At 42.6% G+C, this 20,589-nt stretch overlaps 1 protein-coding gene across 8 annotated transcripts in view; it reads left to right on the top strand.

Moving 5' to 3' along the window:
- The window catches only part of RAI14 (retinoic acid induced 14), a 152,000-nt gene that overhangs the window by 107,086 nt on the left and 24,325 nt on the right, over window positions 1–20,589 (top strand). For 4 of the 8 annotated variants that reach the window (XM_059063226.2, XM_059063227.2, XM_059063229.2 and 1 more), the window contains exons 4-5: window positions 9,856–9,944; window positions 19,389–19,453. In XM_059063226.2, coding sequence (XP_058919209.1) covers window positions 9,856–9,944; window positions 19,389–19,453 — 154 coding nt within the window. The remainder of the gene's footprint in view (window positions 1–9,855; window positions 9,945–19,388; window positions 19,454–20,589) is intronic. The other 4 variants (XM_067030859.1, XM_067030860.1, XM_067030861.1 and 1 more) reach the window with 1 other exon arrangement.

The raw sequence follows: 20,589 nt of genomic DNA on the forward strand, positions 1-20,589 counted from the left end.
AAATCCAAGTCTTCTGAAAGTAGCCTTGTGAGTTTGTGTTTCCTCTAAGTATGTGCTTCAGCTGGCAATGAGAAACCAGAAGAACTGTGTTTGTTGTTACTCTGAAAGATGGAAGGAACTTTCCCAGCTATCAGTCACGCGCTTTTAAATAGTAATAGTTCAAATCCCCTTCGGGTTAAGGGCCTTGAGAAATATCCCGGCCTTGTCCCGAGGCATTGAAGGCTTGTACAACTTGCTGAGCGGTTTTGTAGGAAACGAAACCTCTGTCGCAGGCTCTGTTTGCTGCAGCGCTTGGATTATACTTCTTTCCATTTGAGACCACTGGTGACCTTAATCAGCCCCAGTGAGAAGCCTGTGTTTGCTTTTTGGCCAAATACTTAGGTTTTTTTTTTAGTTTAAACTTTGTTTCTTAAAGAGCGGTACAGCTAGTAAGCTATATTATGTGGTGTTTCACAATTTGCAGAGTGATCTAACACATGGTGCAGTTTCTCAGCATGGTGTTGAAGGGCCAACTCTGCAGGCAGAATGCTGAAGTCAGATCCAGGCTCCCCTACTTACTGGTTCTGGGACTTCGGGCAAGCTTACTGGACTCCGCTGTGTCTCAGTTTCCAACTCTGTAAAATGGGGATGATGATCGTTACCCCTCCCAAGGCTGGTTGGGGGATGTAACGAGTTAAAACGTAACCAGTGCCTCGTATTTCAACAGATAAGCTGCTACTATTATTGATGCTCATGTTTTTTAGTTGCCCAAACATGGCTTAGAGGTGAGGGAACTGAAGTTAGGTACCTCAGCCATGATGACACGGCAACAACGCAGCAAACCCAGCCGTGGTATCCTGGCCTCCTCACTGTGTTTCTGCTGGGTCTTCCTCCGCACCTTCAGGATGCCTTCCAGCTGCTGTCCTGGGGCTCTCAAGGTCATCTTGGTCTTCTCTTGGGAGTGGGAGGGAGGGAGGAGGAAGAAGAGGTGGGTGGTTGATGGGGGAGAGATTGGGAGCCGCAAAACTCTGAAACACAGAAACCTTGGGAACTTTCCAAGTGACCAAAACAGAGAGATTCCAAATATCAATAAGCAGCTAGTGGGATCAAAGGCTCATGATGTAAATCTTCAGGCCATTCTGCCTTTTAGGTAGCCCTCTGTGAAAGGGCCCAGCTGACTTTTATAAGCAAAGCTAAACATTGCCTAGTATAATGAAACTTGAAACAGCAGTGATTCCTTTTTTGTGGGACATATCCCCAAGATTGCTTTCAAGGCTTAAGGGGATTATGTTTTCACAGAAGCGGTTTGAAACAATAGGTACCTTGGTAAAAAGGATGGTGCGAGGTTCTTAACTCTCCTCCATTTAGAGCAGCGCTTTGCAGACAGTAATGTGCACGGGAATCAGCTGGGAAACTTGTAAAGCACAGCTTTGGGGTCAGTGATGAGGGGTGGGGTCTGAGGGCCTCCATTTCTAACAGCTTCTGGTCTGTGGTTCACTCTGTGAGTATCCAAGACTTTTAGGCTATGGAAGTGCTCTCACTTCGGCTGCACTAGAATCTGGACAGCCCTGCTGTATCCCTGGGAGTGTCCTTGTCACTGGGCCTGGAGTTAGAGGGGTGGAAAAAGGTTTTTATACCCCTCCCTCCTCCACTGAATTCTGAGACCTGTGCAAATGAAGAGGTAAACAAGCCAGTAGAACCTCTCATAAAATATATTGCTATTGACTCTTGAATGACCTTTCTTGTCTTTAAGAGGAAAGGCCACACTTTTTAATTAGGTATAAAAGCCTACAGAGACAAAGCCAAAGGATGCTCTGAATTTGTTTTGCATTCACTCTTCTATTCCTCTAAGGGGAAATTTCAGCTGATAATTAGCTGAAATAACTACCTCAAAGCGTTCATTAAGAAAGACTTAAATGTTTCTTCTGTGGAAAATTTAGGTGTAATTAAAATTCTCATCGCTTAAAATTTGCCAGACAGTAACAAGCCCTGGCTAGGATGTGGACAGATTGGAGCCCTCATGTCTTTGATGGGGATGTAAAATGGTGTAGCAGCTTTAGAAAACAGTCTTAACATTTCCTTAAAGACCTCAACATGGTTACCATATGGTTCGGCAATTCCACTCCTAGGTCTATACCCACTAGAATTGAAACCAGGTGTCCATGCAAACACTTGTACACAAATGTTTTAGCAGCATTATTTGCAGTAACCAAAAAGTAGAAACAACCCAAGTGTCCATAACCAATGAATGGATAAACAAAATGTGATATGTCCACCCAATGGAAGGAATAACGTACTGGTACGTGCTACAACGTGGATGAACCTTGAAAACAGGCCAAATGAAAGAAGCCAAGCACAAAAGACCACATATTGTATGATTCGATCTTGATGACATGTCCAGAATAGGCAAATCCATAGATACAGAAAGTAGATTAATGATGGCCAAGGGTAGGCATGGGAATGGAGAGTGAATACTAATGGGTATAAGGATTTTTTTTAAGCTGATGAAAATGTTCTGGAATTAGATAGTGATGTTGAGTTGCACAACTTTGTGAATATACTAAAAACAACTGAATTGTGCATTTTAAAATGGTGAATTTACGTACCATAAAATATATCTCAATAAAAAGATTGAGGGCTTCCCTGGTAGCGCAGTGGTTGAGAGTCCGCCTGCCGATGCACGGGACACAGGTTCATGCCCCGGTCCGGGAAGATCCCACGTGCCGCGGAGCGGCTGGTCCCATGAGCCATGGCCGCGGAGCCTGCGCGTCTGGAGCCTGTGCTCCGCAACGGGAGAGGCCACAACAGTGAGAGGCCCGTGTCCCGCAAAAAAGAAAAAAAGATTGAGACCTGCTCATGATGTTTTTTTCAGTCTTTGCTTAATTTGTCTTAATAGAATTATATCACAGCATCATGAGTTTGTATTAAATGGGTTTATCACAGAGTTTCTCAACCTGGGCACTATTGACATTTTGATATGTTGATATTATTGACATTTTAGAGTAGTCAGATAATTGTTTATTGTGGGGCCTGTACATTGTAGGATGTTTAGCAGCATCTCTGGTCTTTACACATTAGACACCAGGAGAATCTGCCCACCCCCAACCCTGTGAATAATCAACAGTGTCTCGGGATGTTACCAAATGTCCCCTGGGTGGGGCAGAAATCACCCCCAGTTGAGAACCACTGGTTTATCTTTAGTCTTCCTACTAAAAGCTTAGATCCATGAGGGCTTTTTTAAAATTCACCATGTGTTTCTCAGTGCTTAGAATAGTGTCTGGCACGTAAATACTCTAGTAAGTATATGAGTGAATTAATATATTTAGCTATAGCAATTTATAAAAATATATAACTATCGAAATATCAAAATTATCCCATGATTGAGTTAGGTCTAATGCCCTAGAATTAACATTGTCAAGAACAGTGTCTGTTTGGGGGCGAGGGGGGCCTGTTATTCAGCCGACTACTTTGCCTGCCCCCCTCACCCGCATCTGCAAACTGTCTTTATCTAGAGGTGTATTGTTTTACCAGCTGTCCCGGGCACGGGCCGTTAAATGAGTGGTCTGCTGACCTGGGGCGCCATCTGCTCCCTAAGCCTCAGGTAACCCCACAGATGCCCATCTGCAGTCCAGACCAGCACCCACCAGTCACGGGGACCGCCGCCCTGAGGGCACCGCCGCCCTGAGGGCACCGCCGCCCTGAGGGCACCGCATTTATCGGCCACTGCAGAGGAAAGGAAACCTACTCTCTGTCATTTACAAACCCAGGTTCTGTCAGTGACTAATCAATCATGTTTTCCCACCCAACTGAACTCAACTTTCCACTTGAGTATCTTATTAAAAGTTGGCTCTGCTTCTTGTTCACATTCAGAGGCTAAATGCTAATGACTTGTTGCTGCCAAACCCTGCTTTGGGGATTATCACTTCTATGGAAGGCGCCAGAATGTTAGCTCAAGTGTGAGCATTAGACAAGGCTGGTCTCAGATGGCTTATTTTTGGGTCATCTGTGACTGTCTACAACTCTTTCTTGCTTTCCTCTTCCTCCTTTCTTCCTTTCTTCAGCCATGATGATTCTGACCTCATTTCTGCTAACCTGTCTTTTCTGAACACTGAGACAAATCCTTTTAGTAAGCAACATGTCTCAAACTCTGTGCCTTGTCTTGTGTTGATGAGGCTCTGATAATTGCTGGTCTTTTCTTGGATGTTTACTACATGCTTCACGTTTTGCTAGTGCTTTTACATGTACCTCATTGATTCCTCACAGCGCATTTTACAGGTGTGATGATGGTACTGTTAGCACATCTTTGTAAAGAGCCATTTTATTTTAGAAATACGTATTGAAATATTTATGAGTGAAATGATATGACATGAGGTTTGCTTCAAAATAATAATGCTAAGGGTGTAGATGAGACAAGGTTGTCTCGCATTCAAGTTAGACTTGGTATTGGATACAAAGGATTTCATTGCGTTATTATTTCTCCTTTGTAAAGTGCGTATCTTTTAAGTATATGTGTAGAAAAGTTCAGAGACGAAAAGATATAAATGAGATTTGCCTCAAAATAATCCATGTGTGGCAGGGGAGGAGGTAGAGTGGGTGAGTTTATAGATAAAGTAAGATCTGTGACTTGGAGTTGTTGTTGGTTTTCTTTTTTGTTTTTTGGGTTTTTTTTTTTTGTTTTAGCTTAAAAAAGGTATTGTTTAATTATTATCCTCTACTCATAAATAGGTCTTTTGCCTTGGCCAATATTCTAATAAACTTCTTTATGATGTTGTTACGCATGGCCTGAATTAAATAAAAATTTCATAGGAATAAAGCAACTAATAAGTAAAAATATCTAGTTGTCACTTTTTAAATACATTTTAAAAAAACTGGATGTTTGTACCTTTTGACTGCCTTCATCTAGTTCCCCTTCCCCCAATCCCCTCACCTCTGGTAAGAGATCATATAAATAAAAGAGATCATATAAATATGATCTCTTTTTCTATGAGTTGGTTGGTTGGGTTTTTTTTTTGGCGGTACACGGGCTTCTCACTGCTGTGGCCTCTCTCGTTGCAGAGCGCAGGCTCAGCGGCCATGGCTCAGGGGCCCAGCCGCTCTGCAACATGGGGGATCTTCCCGGACCTGGGCACGAACCCACGTCCCCTGCATCGGCAGGCGGACTCTCAACCACTGCGCCACCAGGGAAGCCCGGTTTGTTTGTTTTTGAAGTATAGTTGACCTACAACACTGTTAGTTCCTGTTACACAACATAGTGATTTGATATTTCTGTACATTCCAAAATGATCACAATGGTAAGTCTAGTTACCATCTGTCACCATACAAAGATATTACATAGTTATTGACTATATTCCCCACGGTGTACACTTCATACCCCTGAGTCATTTATTTTGCCACTGGAAGTTCGTACCTCTTAATCTCCCTCACTTATTTCTTTCCTCCCTCCACCCCCCTCCCCTCTGGTAGCCACTTGTACCTATAACTGTTTCTGTTTTGTTATGTTTGTTCATTTGTTTTTTAGATTCCACATATAAGTGAAATCATACAGTATTTGTCTCTGCCTGACTTATTTCACTTAGTGTAATACCCTCTAGGTTCGTCCATGTTGAGGCAAATGGCAAGATTTCATTCTTTTTTATGGCTGAGTAATAGTCCATAATATATATACGTACCACATCTTTATCCATTCATCTAGTGATGGATAGTTATGATGCTTTCATATCTTGGCTATTGTATATAATGCTGCAGTGAACACTGGGGTACATATAGTGTTTTCATTTTCTTCTGATAAATACCCAGGAGTGGAATTGCTAGGTCATATGGTAGTTCTATTTTTAATTTTCTAAGGAATTCTCCATACTGTTTTCCATAGTCTGCACCAATTAATATTCCCACCAAAGGTGTGCTAAGGTTCCTTTCCTTTACATCCTTGCCAGCACTTGTTAACTTGTTATCTTTTTGATAATAACCGTTCTGACAGGTGTGAAGTGGTATCTCATTGTGGTTTTGATTTCCATTTCCCTGATGAGTGATGTTGAACATCTTTTCATGTGCATGTTGACCATCTGTATATCTTTGGAAAAATGTCTATTCAGATCCTCTGCCCATTTTTTGAGTGGTTGTTTTTTTTTTTTTTGATGTTGAGTTGTATGAGTTCTTTGGATATTAACCCCTCATCAGATATACTGTTTGAAAATATCTTCCATTCAGTAGATGGCTTTTTGTTTTGCTGATAGTTCTCTTTGCTGTGCAAAAGTTTTTTAGTTTGATTAGATCCCATGTGTTTATTTTTGCTTTTGTTTCCCTTGCCTGAAGAGACTGTAGCCAAAAAAAACATTGTTAAGATTGACATCAAAGAGCATACTGCCTGTTTTCTTCTGGAAGTTTTATAGTTTCAGGTCTTACATGTAATTTAAGTCTTTTATCCATAGTGAGTTGATTTTTGTATATGGTGTGAGAAAGTAGCCTAAATTGATTGTCTTGTGTGTAACTGTCCAGTTTTCCCAACACCATTTGTTGAAGAGACTGTCTTTTCCCCGTTGTATATTCTTGCCTCCTTTGTCATAGATTAATTGCCCATATAAGTGTGGGCATCTATGGCTGTCACCAGTGTCTGTGTCCCCAGGGTGAGCTCCAGCTCTCTCCTGCCTCTCCAGGATCAGCAGCTGGGTCTGACCCAAGCTCCTTTCAAATTACTACTTCTGCCCTGGGTTCCAGAGCATGTGAAATTTTGTGTGAGCCTTTTAAGAGTGGAGTCTCTATTTCCCACAGCCCTCTGGCTCTCCCGAAAGTAAGCCCAGCTGACCTTCAAAGCCAAGCATTCTAGGGGCTCATCTTCCTGGTGCAGGGCCACTGGGCCAGGAAACCCAGTGTAGGGCTTGGACCCCTCACTCCTTGGGGAGAAACTTTGCAATTGTAATTATCCTCCTCTTTGTGGGTTACCCACCCAGGGTTTGGGTCTTGACTATAGCACATCTCCGCCCCTCCTACCTGTCTCGTCGTGGTTCCTTCTTTATATCTTTGGTTGTAGAAGATCTTTTCTACTCGACTTCTGATCTTTCATTAATAGTTGCTCTGTAAATAGCTGTAATTTTGGTGTGCCCGTGGAGGGGAGGGTCTTTCTACTCTGACATCTTCTCTAATCAAAACATTTTTTAAGGCTGAATTTGCCCTTATAAATATTTAATCTGATAATGTGCACAGAAACCTAATAGTTCTTCCTGTGGATGATCACACACAAAATACATAACGCTGGTATCATTCAAGGTCCCAGTAGGAAACAGGTAGCACTCACACAGGATAATTGATGAGTGGTTAAGAAAGGAACTGTTTATACACATGTGGTCAGATTAAACCAGCAAGGCTGGAAAAGCAGCCCTGGCTAGTAACAGTGGGAAATATTTCACCACCACCACTACCCACACCTGAAGAGGCAAGGAGAGAAATCAGTTACCAAGACCCAGACAGAGCTGCAGCTGTAGCTTTGGAAGAGCTGGTCCACAGAGCCGTGAACTCCACAGAGGAAGTAGAGGAAGGCAGCCAAGTCATTCATAGAACAGCATGTCGTGTTCATCAGAGCACATTTATCGACATGCAGTAGTGGCCTACAGTAATGCTTCGTTGTCACATGTGTCTGCAATTTCAATCCCCTATTATTATAGCGTGCAATCCAGAGGTAATCCAGGAAGCCTCGGCGCAGAAAAAATATAAATATTACAGGGGGAAGAGGGTTAGTAGCTCAAAGGGGCACATTGAAGAGCTTCTGGGTTGCTAGCAGGAGATACGAGGAGGGATTTGGGGTCTCTGGCCAAGTTCTGTTTCTTCAGTATCAAAGTAAAAGGGGCACGTTCCATTTGTGAAGTTTTAGCAGGCTATACAATTACGGTACGTGTGGCTTTCTTTATATATGTTAAACTTCAATCAGAACTTCTGAATCTCTACATACTTTTACGTTTTGTGTGTGTGTGCGCACGTACGCATGCGTGTGAGTGTGTTAATTACTAATCCCGATACTTTGATCTTTAGCAAAAGATATGGCTGTCCAGATCATTTTGATTGGGTTCTCCCCGGTCATAGGAGATAGCAGAATGAATAGCTTAGAAGCAAACACATAAATATTAAGAAAAGAAGATAAATATTAATTAAATATTAGAGCTTAATAATGCAGGGCATTTAGATTCATAGCCTTGAAAGCAGAGTTCAATAATTGAGCCTCTTAATGGTGATATCATGTCAAGAGCAATTTAATTATGTAACATATGCTGTTACTAAAACTGGGGAGATTTTAGAAACCTTCCACTATGATTGAACAGTTCACTGCTTAAAGATGAACTTCACTTACTGTCAAGTTAAGTTACCCCAACGATGCTGAAAACAGAGGTATTATTGTAGTGCCTTGTAGGGAGGTTCTTCGGGTTAAGCCGTATTTAATCAGGAATTCCATTTAAACAAGTCACCACGTTCCCAAGTCATTCCAGATGATCAGAGTTTCACCGTAATGTGTAATCACCTACAGAGTGGATTTTGACTGTAAAGAAACATTACACATAAACTGCTGCACAAATGCAGAAATAGTTGGTGTGACCAGAGCCAGGTAAGCTTTAATTTATCATTTTAAAGAATGTTAGAGCCAGAGGGACCATCAGATATCATCTGAGTCAATCCCCACATTTTACTGTGGAGGAAATTTAGGCTCAGAGAGGTTAAACTGACTTCCCAAAGATACATAGCTGATGTATGGCTGATTTGCAACCGGGACTGACCTATCCCCAATTGCTGACCTGCCCACCTTTACTCAGCCTGGCTCTCCAGAGCAGAGGTGCTGGGTCAGGCTGACTTGGGTTTGAATCGGTTTAGCTCTTGGATTTGCTAGTTGAGTGTGACCCTGGGCCCCAGTGACAGGTCCTGTCCTATGAAAAAATATTGCCTGGGTATTAATTCAGAGGTACAGACACCAAGGTGCTGCATGGCAAGTATCTTGAGAAGTTAAGTCCCTAAGATAGAACTGAGGGAGGAGGAAAGCTGGGAGGCTCCTTAACCTCCTTCTATAGGAAGGAGGCTGTGAAGAGGGAAGACCTCTGCAGTGGAGACCTTCCTGGGGTTTTTGCCTTCTCAGCCTCTGGGCCTGAATGCCCAGTGGAACTGTGCTTTCCTTCTGCCTGCAGAAGTGCACTTTACTCCGGGATCTGCGCGGATGATGGGTGCATTTGTGGGCTTTCTTTAATGCTGTTTGCACCTGACTGAGTGTAGACACCTGCCATCCAATGGAGACGGTGTTAGGACTCACCTCAAAAGGCTTTTATGAGAATGAAAAGAGATAATGTATTAAAATGAGTAGTTGACACACATTAGCCACTTAAAAGTTGTGTACAACTGTTGTTATTCAGCTAGAACACAACAATGGATTTGACCTTGATGCTGTTCAAGAACCTTGACCATTGTTTGACTTAGACAAATTTCCCTTCATAGAGTGTATTACTTAAAAATAATGGCTTTGGTGAAAACACTAGACAGCAGAAAAAAGTTGATAAGTTACTTATAATTTAGGAATCCGATCTAGTTGGGACTCTGGCCATTCTTTCCTAAAGGGACAAGGAATGTAGTTGTGTCTTACTTTTATTCAAGCTTTGTCTTTATGTTGGAAGACCTAAGATCTATCTCCTAATCCGTTACTTAATAAAAAGTGTCAATGAGCAAATTATCAGACTTCTTTGAGCCTCCGTTTCCTCCTCTTTAAAATCAGGTTGATAAATAATACCTACTCACAAGCTGGTTGTGGAGCTTAAGTGAGAGAAAGTGTACACAAAGAGGCAAAAACATGGTCAGAGATGAACTCTGAAGAGTGGAAATCTTCAGGAGATTATGTTACCTCTTTTCCAGTTTTCATCTTGCTGCTACAAAAGGACACGTGGAATGCCTCAGGGTCATGGTTACACATGGCGTGGATGTGACAGCCCAAGACACTGCCGGTATGTAGTCTTTTTCTCTTAAGTCAACAGGCCAGCAGGAAAGTAGGTATCACAAAGGTGATACATATTCATTGTGGAAAATTTACAATCTATACAGATAAGCCAAAAGAAGAACATAGAGTCTACTCCATTGACCAGGATCTGACATGGTTTCGTTATTCATGCCTTTACAGGTGTCTTCATCTTATATGTGGTTAGTCAACTAGAGACTGTATGCTTTTTATCCTCCATTTAAAAATTTTATTTTCTAAGATTACTTGTATGGACCAAGCACCTTTCCCTTTTTTTTTTTTTTTTTTTTTTTTTTTTTTTTTTTGCGGTATGCGGGCCTCTCACTGTTGTGGCCTCTCCCGTTGCGGGGCACAGGCTCCGGACGCACAGGCCTAGCGGCCATGGCTCACGGGCTTAGTTGCTCCGCGGCATGTGGGATCTTCCCGGACCAGGGCACGAACCCGTGTCTCCTGCATCGGCAGGCGGATTCTCAACCACTGCGCCACCAGGGAAGCCCCTAATTTTTGTTTTTATGAATCATGGTATGAAGTGCTGAATGGAGTGGATTGTGTAGGCGCTCATTTTGTCAACTAGCTGAGTAGAGCTCTGTGGACAGAAGCCAGGATCCTAATGTGGACCAGCTGCCCATGGTCTGCACCCCTTACTGTGGTTTAGTGTATCTGAATCACCTGGGAACTGGAGGGGAGGAAGGGAGGGAGAGAAGGGGGGACAGGAGAGGAAAGAAAAGAATAAACAGTGCCCGCATGTGCACGACCCCACACACACATATTTACCCGAGCTCTACCTTCTGAAATTCAAATTCCATTGCCCGAACGTTTCCAGCCAATTGGTATTTTTTGTAAAGCTCCCAGGTGATTCTAATGTGAAGCCAGTGTTGTTAAATGATGATCAAGGCAAATAGAAGAGGAAGTGTAGTCTTGTCTTTTATGAACGTTGTTTTACAGGAAGGAGCCCCTGGGGTCTCCAGCCTGGGATTCTGCCCCTGTTGGCCACACCAAAACATCAAAGCAGCTACTGATGGCTTTTCATTTCTATATTGTACTTGAAAATCTGTCTTCTAATAGGCTTTTGGTGGTTTTTACTGGAATATAAAATCAGTCTATTCCATAGTCTTTATTTAGGCTTTTCATTCATCTGTAATGGATTACTTTCCCTTCCCCAAAACACTGACACGCCAGACTAGTCATCTTGGGGGCAGATTAGTCATTCAGGTATTGTGAAAATATAATTATTTCAAAATATGGCTGGAAAACTTGTGTTTTGGAATTGTTTTCATAAAGGCTGTGGCATTAAAAAGACATAATCTCAGTGTTGGGGAACCTTTATTCTTTGAGAATAGATTCGTTTTTTTTAGGACAGGCCAAGAGCCACTTGAAGTCAAGTCAGGTCAATGAAGTGTCAACCTGGTAAAACCATTTTTGGTCAAAAATAGTGAGTGATTGAAGTAACCAAATGATTTTCCTGAGCAGTGTCACAGAAAGCTCCAGAAAAGTATTTTGAGAAATGGCAACACCAATAGAAGAAAGAATGGTTTCCCTAAGTGACCACCTTGAAGGAAACACTAATTTATGTTGCTAATTGAAATCATCTTTAGTCCCAAGACCCAGTTATTTTGTTTTTAAAGTTTATTGTTACTACCTTTAAAATTGTGCCACATACACTTAGAGCAGTATGAGAGGCTACAGTCCCCTTGATGAAACATATGTCCTCTTAAGTAGACAGGGTTTCTTCTCTAAGAAAATCATAATCTAGAAGAATTTTCTTAGAGTGAATGTATTTGAGCTGTAATACAGTTTTGTTTAACTGCATTTGATGTTAAAAAATAGATTAGACAGGAATCTGGTTATTTCCATCATAACCAAACATCTCTCCCCCATATTCTTATTAAAGGGAAAAAATGTTTCTTTAATACATGCTCATTGTAGAAAATTTGGGAAATACAGAAAACTACCAAGAAGATAACGAGTGCTTCTACTCCAAGAAGAAAAAAATTTTACTGTTTAGCTATATTTCCTACCAGATTTTCCTGGCACATTTTTACATAGTTGAGATCACATTATATAATAAACTCTAAATCCTGCCTTTAAAAAAATAAGATTACCATGATCATTTTCTGCACTAAAAGCTTTTAAGAAGCGTAGTGTTTGTGGCCATCTAACACCACGTGGGTAGAGTTTGTATTTACTACCAGAGCCCTCACTCAGTTTCTGAGAGCCTGGGGGATCGGGCAGTGAGAGCCCTGGACACCCCAGCACAGTTCCCTCTCTCTTGCCAGCTGAGATGACAGTGCCCTCCAAGAAGCTGGAGGGGAGGACTTCCCTGGCGGTCCAGTGGTTAAGACTGCGCTTCCAGTGCAGGGAGCATGGGTTCCTCCGCTGGTCGGGGAACTCAGATCCCACGTGCTGCAAGGCGTGGCCAAAAAAAAAAAAAGAAGCTGGAGGGGACACTGCAGACCCATCCTGGATGCTTCTCTGGGCTGGTCAGTGGGAACTGCCACAGCCCGTTTCTTTCAACTCTGATAGAAACTGGTAGAATCCACAGCACTTTGTAGCCCCAGAACATCATCCAAACATCCCCTGAGTTGGAAATGTCTCAGAGCTGCCGGTCACTTCCCCCTTGCCTGACGTTTTTAACAATGAGGTCAGCACTCTGGTCCTTGGGCTTACTGTTTTACTTTAGTCTGAGTGAGGCACTGACTTCTTGTGATTTCTTGAAAACATGCGAAGAGAACACAGGAACAAAAGAAGGAAAAGCGGCATGGATAAAAGTGCATAGAGAGTCTGTTGTGTTATGTAGAACAACACTTCTCAAACTTTTTTCTGTTACAATGAACCAGATAAATGTGATGGCCTTTACTGCTCACATCCTTCCTGTCGGCTATATCACCCAGTCCCATCTCTCCCTCTCAAGAATACGTATCAGAATCCAAGGCAAGGACAAGGACATTAGTCACTGTGCTTTAGTGGTCGTCATTTGCCCAAAACGTTTGACGAATGAATGAATGAAGTGGCTCCGCTCTCCTAGGTGCTGTCTTTTCAGTAAACCTACCTGAAGTATTGCCGTATTATTATTAAGATATAGTCGTCTTCAATCCCAAGAGCCACTGAGAACTCGTATGAAAATCTGTTACCATAAATCCAACTGCCCTATAGAGTTTCTGAAAAAAACCTGCTTTCAAAATATATCATTACACTGACCTTTTTAATTCCTTTTATCCACAAGTTCTACAAGATGATTTTAAACTGGTGATTGGATTTAAGTTCAGAAACAAAGGGTTTTTAGCATCTATTTCTTTATCAACTGTCCTTCCACATAAAATGCTTCGAAGTCCGACCAGAGACTTTTTTTTAAAAAAATTATTTTTATTTTATTTTTATTTTTAGCTGCATTGGGTCTTCGTTCCTGTGCGCGGGCTTTCTCTAGTTGTGGAGAGCGGGGGCTACTCTTCGTTGCAGTGCGCAGGCTTCTCATTGCGGTGGCTTCTCCCGTTGCGGAGCACGGGCTCTAGAGCGCGGGCTCAGTAGTTGTGGCGCACGGGCTCAGCTGCTCCGCGGCATGTGGGATCCTCCCAGACCAGGGCTCGAACCCGTGTCCCCTGAACTGGCAGGTGGATTCTCAACCACTGTTAGGCCAGGGAAGCCCCTGACCAGAGACTTTTCATAAGCGCTTTACAAACAATCTTAGGAGCAGAACACTGTCAGAAGATAAGGCCTTGGGTATAGTACAGTACATCTCAATAATCATTTTAGATGGCCTTTGAGGCTTAGGTGAGATGATACGTGTGGGTATCGAAGCGCCCAGCACACAGTGAGTGCTCACTGCCTTTGGCTTCTATTTTATGATGATATTTGCCACTTCATCCACATCACCTTTATTCTCTTTCACACATTAGGCTTTTGCAGAGGTTTCACATCTTAAAAAAAAAACAAAAAACTGTGATCATCACCAAGCCAGATACTCTCATAGTACAAATCAGAAAAAGAAACTCTGAAACTGGCAGAAGCTTATGACTCATGTTTTTGGTTTGGGGGCGTTCCCCCCATTCCTTATTGCCTGTTTGCCAAACAACGCCGTAGGCGTATATATAGCAATCAGCTGGGAAAGTCCACACCTAAACTCCTAGCGCTGACTCTGAACGGGGCCTGTGTAATTGTCCAGCACCTCTCGTTGCTTTGTTTGCTCTTGTTCTTCACTGATGTAGGAAGTGGCATTTCTGTCTGTTTCTTTAGAAACCACTTCTCCCAGATTTCTGGGCTTTTTTTTTTTTTTTTTTTCTTTTTTATGGCTGCAGTTAGCACCTGGGAGGATGAGATTGGATTAAACAGAGCATTTACAGAAGATTGAAGAAGACCAAAGAATCTTCTGTTTCTTATCAGTGCTCACCTAAAGCATGAGCTTTCAGACTCCCTTTATTAGCAAGCGTATGCATTTGACACGGTGAGATCCAGTGGCTTAAACAAGATAGACATTTCTGTCTCTCAGTTGAAAGTCCCAAATTGGTATGGCAGCTTGGCTCCTCACCCAGGGACCCAGACACCTGTTGCTCTACCATCCAGGGTGTTGCCTTGGTCCTGATGGCCCAGGATGCCTCCCCCTGAGTCTGCATCACAGTCACAGTGGGCAGGAGGGCAAGCCCAGCCCACAGAGTGATCTGTGGCCACACCTGGCTTTAAGGGAAGCTGGGAATTCTGGGCAGCAAATTATCCAATTAAAAATGTAGAAGGTTTTGGGCTTCCCTGGTGGCGCAGTGGTTGAGAGTCCGCCTGCCGATGCAGGGGACGCGGGTTCGTGCCCCGGTCCGGGAAGATCCCGCGTGCCGCGGAGCGGCTGGGCCCGTGAGCCATGGCTGCTGAGCCTGTGCTTCCGGAGCCTGTGCTCCGCAACGGGAGAGGCCACAGCAGTGAGAGGCCCGCGTACCGCAAAAAAAAAAAAAAAAAAAAAAAAAAATGTAGAAGGTTTTGCTGTAGAAGGAGGTGGAAATAGATTGAAGGATGATGTGCAGTTTCTGTCACACTCCCATATCTTAAATTTTCCCTGATTCCTTTGCACACAAGACTTCTTTTCTCATAGAAGAAGAGAGGCTTAGGAAAGTGAGAACTGAAGTATGGAGATACCATAATGCACAGAGGTCTCAGGAGTGGGGCACTTGAGAACCCTTACTCTTTTCTAGGGTTTCAGGTGCTGGAGCTTTTGTTTGGATTTCTGGGTGGCCCTCCATTCCATTTGCCCCTAATCCCACTCACATATGACACTGTGTGAAGACACAGACAGTATTATTCATCTTAAAATTCAGGCACTTGAGAGAGTGGGTCACTTAAAATGTTAATTGCAAAGTATAGCCCACTAAGTGTATTTCATATTTTCATTTGGATAAAAGGCAAACCAAAAAACGATTGTGTGATTTATAGTCTTTTATTTGTTGTTCACGCATGTGTATGGGATGTCAAGAGGGCCAACGATATACAGTGCTCAGCATAACCTGGCCATGAAAATATTTCAGATGATATACCCACACACAAAAAAAATCTTTTGATTCTATATAAAACAATATGCAAATCTGCTTTGTGGAGATTAAGGGATAATTCAAAACTCTATTTAATAGTAAGAATGGTTATTAGAAATCTCTATATATGTATGTGTGTTTGTATAAAACTGAATCACTTTGCTGTACACCAGAAACTAACACAACATTGCAAATCAACTATACTTCAATTAAAAAAACAAATTTTAAAAAAATTATTTTGTATTGAAATATAGTTGATTTACAGTGTTGTGGGGTTTTCTTTTTTTAACTTTTATATTAGGGTATAGTTGATTAACCATGTTGTGTTAGTTTCAGGTGTACAGCAAAGTGATTCAGTTATACTATACATGTATCTATTCTTTTTAATAAATAAAATTTAAAAAAGGAAATACATCTTTTATACCCTGATCTCGCCCCCGGAACTATAACTAGGTGAATAGACTTATGCTTCAATGATTAAAAACTTCATGTAAAGATAAGCATTTCTAAGAACAGTGTTGTTTAAATATATTTGAAGTTGTAAATAAGAAGCAAATTAATTTATACTTTTATTGTTTATAGACAGCATTCTGAAACTCTGGTTCTTAAATAGATATTTTAAACCTTATCTAGTCGAGTATCATTTAATTCTCTTTCTTTTTCTAAATGTCTCCATATTATAATCTGGAACGATAATTTCTCAAACTTCAGCCTTTTGGTGCTTGTTCGTCATGTCTTTGTGTCTTATGACCTCATCGGTTTAAAAATTTGTCACCTACACTTGAAGACTGTTCTCAGCCCCATCAGTAGTTCCTCCACTCTACGAGTGAGTTCTTCTCTGTTTCAGCAGTGATCTTAAATCACTGAATAAATGGTTGTTGTCTGAGGTAGGTTGGAGGATGGTGTTCATGGCTACAATGGCTAGGTCATCCATCTTAGACTCTTTCAATAACAGGATTCTTAAACCACCTGGAATAGCCCACGACTCTTGACTTATAAATAGCCCTGTCTGTTCGCTTACAGAGTTCTGCTGAGATGCACTTGATTTAGGGTTGCCCTGTTATTTTCCTATAGGGAAGTTGCTTCCTGATATTCCAGACAGATCCACAGCTGAGTGGGAGCCAGACTTATGCACTGGCTCGTTGCAGTGAGGTTCTGTCACTAATATAATATATTCTCTCCAGAAAATTTTGCATTTGGAAAGAGAATTTTGTTTTAATGGTAGCAGTGAGAGACATCTCACTCCAGTGTAATGTTGTCCAGGGAATGATGCATCATTTGAATTTTGAGACTTTTAAGTGAAAAATGCTTTTGTGCTCCTGGTTAGGAAAACACCTCACAGGGCCAAGGAATAAGAAAATTTTGTTTCTCTAGAAACACAGCGCTTACTTCCAGGTATGACTAGAACACTTGGAGTGAAAAATAAAAGCCTGTTATTTATTTTATGATGAATTGTTTAAATCTCCCTACCTTCTTGTCTTTGCAGAACTGTGCCTTTTTCCAGTGGGTGCTATTTATGTAGAAGAGCTTTCGTCCACAGCGTAGACAATAGTTGAGGCATTGCACACACGACATAAACAGTCTTCTACTTACAATCAGGATGGGTTCCCGAAGTTCATCTGTAAGGCATTTGTTTAAAACACAGAATGTGCTTGTCCTTAGAAACACTGGTGTAAATGATGGTGGAGGGGCTTCCCTGGTGGCGCAGTGGTTGAGAGGCCTCCTGTAGATTCAGGGGATGCGGGTTCGTGCCCCGGTCCGGGAAGATCCCACATGCCGCGGAGCGGCTGGGCCCGTGAGCCATGGCCGCTGAGCCTGCGCGTCTGGAGCCTGTGCTCCGCAACGGGAGAGGCCACAGCAGTGAGAGGTCCGCGTACCGCAAAAAAAGATAAAAAAAGGTTGAGGGCCAGGCTAACCCACCAAAACCTATTTAACGCATAATGTAACTGAACTCACTACTATGTGTTTACATCCTGAAAGGAGGGGGGTCTCCTGCGGTAAAAGGAGGAAGGGGAAGAGAAGATCTTTGTCTTCCTGCTTCCAAGGGTCTCAGTCCCTCATCTCCTGACCTTCCTCATCCTCATCCATTTGGGAGGAGGTCAAAGGATTCCTTGCCTCAGTGTTCTACCCCCACCAATTAACTCCCCTCACACATACCCAGAAAATCTCTGTGCAGCTACTCAGAAAAGAAGGAATCTGATCTTTTGACCTCACACATGCTTTTGTGCAGCTCACTGTGGTCCTAAAACCCTCTAATTTTAAATATGGTATTTCCTAGCCATGTGATAACCTAATAATTAGTGGATTTCTGGTCAGTGTTATTATAAAGACTAATTCAGAAAGGAGAAATGGTATTTGGAGGCTGGACCACCATATAAAAGAAGCTGTTCCTCTAAGCCAGGGGTTCTCAACCGGGGGTGATTCCAACCCATCCAGGGGATATTTGGAGATGTCTGGGGACATTTCTGATTGTCCCAACTGGACGTCCAGTGGGTAGAGGCCAGAGATGCTACTCACCATCCTATAGTACATAGGACCACCTTCCACAGCTTCAAATGTCAAGAGCAGTAAGGCTGAGAAACATGCTTTAAGCCTGTTGCAAAGTGTGGGTTGCTTACAGGTGTTACATTGGGGGTATCTCGGTCAAACGGTTTACAAATGCAGGATTTAGGAGTTTCCTAGGTGTATTGGGTTGGCTGGCAGTGGTAACTTTGGTTCCCTCCCTCCAAATACCCCTCTGCAGACATGTGTAGTGGACATACCCTCTAATTCAAATTAATAGATGTGTATCGAGAGCCTATTATGTGCCAGCAGTGCTGCAGGCTCTTGGGATATAAAGTTTATATTCTAGTGGGGAAAGAAGAGCAGTTAAACATCGGAGAGAGAGAGAGAGAGAGAGAGAGAGAGTGTGTGTGTGTGTGTGTGTGTGTGTGTGTATGTGTGTAGGGAGAGAGAGGAGTGGGGTGGAAAGGGAGAGTTGAAGATGCTGGGTGCTATGAAGGATAAAAGAATGAAGCAGGAAGTAGGGATAAAAGGAGTGGGGAAGGAACTGGAATTTTAAGTGGTGAGGTCAGGAAAGGTCTCATCCGGAAGACCGTGTTTCGGTGGCATCCAAGGGAGGTAAGAGGGCAAGCCGGGTGGTTATCTTAGAGGAGGAGGGTCCAGGCCAAGCAAAGAGTAATTTGCCAGAGCCCTGGGGTGGGAACCTACTGGTCTAGTAGGGCTGCCTCTTAGCCCCTCTTCCATAGAAACTCTATAGGCCCATTCGGTGGTAGCAGGGAGGGGCCTGGGTATAGCCTTAAAATTTCCTAAAGCAGCCTGTCCACAGAAAGGTCAGAGAGTCTCACGTTGTAATGTTCTGTGAAGGGAGTGCGAAGAGATGCTACTTTGCTAGCGTGTTGTTTTTATAACCCTTTTCCTTCTTCCATGTAAGAACTTGGGACATCTGAATTCCAGGTAATTTCCATACAGAACTGGAGCACTTTTAGGGGAGGGAGAAACGAGAGGCGGAAGTGGGGTTTCGTTGGGTGTTTGGTGTGCTCCCTGCTGGCTGCCTTTGCTGGGTTCCGAGGCCAGTGGCAGTCGTGGCCTGGTGTGACTGTTATGGACGTGGGGTGTCTGGCACCCGTGCTGACAGCTGAAAGCAGAACTTCCAAGGTGCATACCAGGAGTCCAACGCAAGCTTCTAGCCCAGAGCTTGATTGTACCCCAAGGGGACAGCAGCTGGCATGGACTCTGAACGTTATCCAGGGGACAGGCTGCTCTGTGTTCTCCCCACTTCTGTCACACTGAACTTTGCAGAGAAGAAGTTGAGGCCTCATTCTCAAGAGTAACAATTCCGTCTTTGTTGGAGAACAATTTATTTCCTCATAGTTGTCTTCATTACAGAGATAAAAGATTTTAAAAAAATATTTTCTTAATCCATTTAGGACACAGTGCTTTGCACCTTGCAGCCAAGAACAGCCACCATGAATGCATCAAGAAGCTCCTTCAGGTAAAGTGGAACAACAGAAAATTATAAATGTGTCATTTTTAAAATTTGAAAGTAACCTTGCGTGTGAAAGAGCAAACACATACACACATACTCCTTCAAATATGATCCCAGAAGCTGGGTTTCCTAAGAAGCTTCATTACAGCCAAGGAGAAGATTATTTCCATAGCAGTTGCGCTGGTAGAGAAGAGGATCCTAATAAAAATTTGGAGTGTCTTCCTGGGATCCAGCCCTTTTCTCCGCTTTATTCAGCTTTTTTTGGTATTGGAAGAACTTGTACCCTTTACATAGCTTGAAAAAAATTTTTCATGCTGTTGGAGATCCTTATGATACAGGGTCTCCAGTATCCTAGTATTTATTCTCTCTCAATCATTAGTAGAATGCAGCTTTTCTTGATAAACAAAATTTCAACCACTGTTTCCTTGTATGTAACTTGATGAGCCTTTGCTTCTTAGTCTTTGTTCAGGTTCTTGGTTTTATTCTTCTTTATAATTTTAGGTCAACTCCCTGGTGTGATAAGCTTGCCAGGAAGTTTATAATGATTGCTTAGGGGGTGACTTCCCTATATCTTTCAGGATGAATATTTGGAAAGATATTGAAATCCCAATAGCAGTTTGTTACAGTAACTTCCAGCCGTTGCCAGTCAAAATGCAAGCTGGCTGTTGTCAGGAACAGCACAGAGCTGTTAATCAAATATGTGTTTGGAGTAATGTCTGTTGTCTTGGCCTTCCTGAGCATTGTTGTTTGGGACCCAGCATCTTGCTTTAATTGGGCTTTGCGATTCTAATGCAGCAATATGGGCGCATTCTTCAACTTGTCCTGGTCTCTTGATCACACAGCTTCTTGTCTTGCATTACCTGATGCAAGCTACCACCAGTGCCAGCGACGCTTAACCTTAACAGGTCTTTGAAATGAAATTCAAGAAACATAGATCAGCATCTGTGATGTGATGATGATGGTGATTTTTATTCTGAGGCTCCTCTCTAAAGACAGTTACAAGAGAACTTTTCTTCCCCGCCTCCACACCCATGGTCCTAACCTTAAATTTTTGTTTAACTTATTTGTATTTTAAATCTCCATTCCCATCCTGGCTTGGCTATCCAGACTTTGCATCTGGCTCTGATTTGAAGGAAGAATGA

Source organism: Kogia breviceps, chromosome 4, assembly GCF_026419965.1.
Source record: "Kogia breviceps isolate mKogBre1 chromosome 4, mKogBre1 haplotype 1, whole genome shotgun sequence".
Taxonomy (NCBI): Eukaryota; Metazoa; Chordata; class Mammalia; order Artiodactyla; family Physeteridae; genus Kogia; species Kogia breviceps.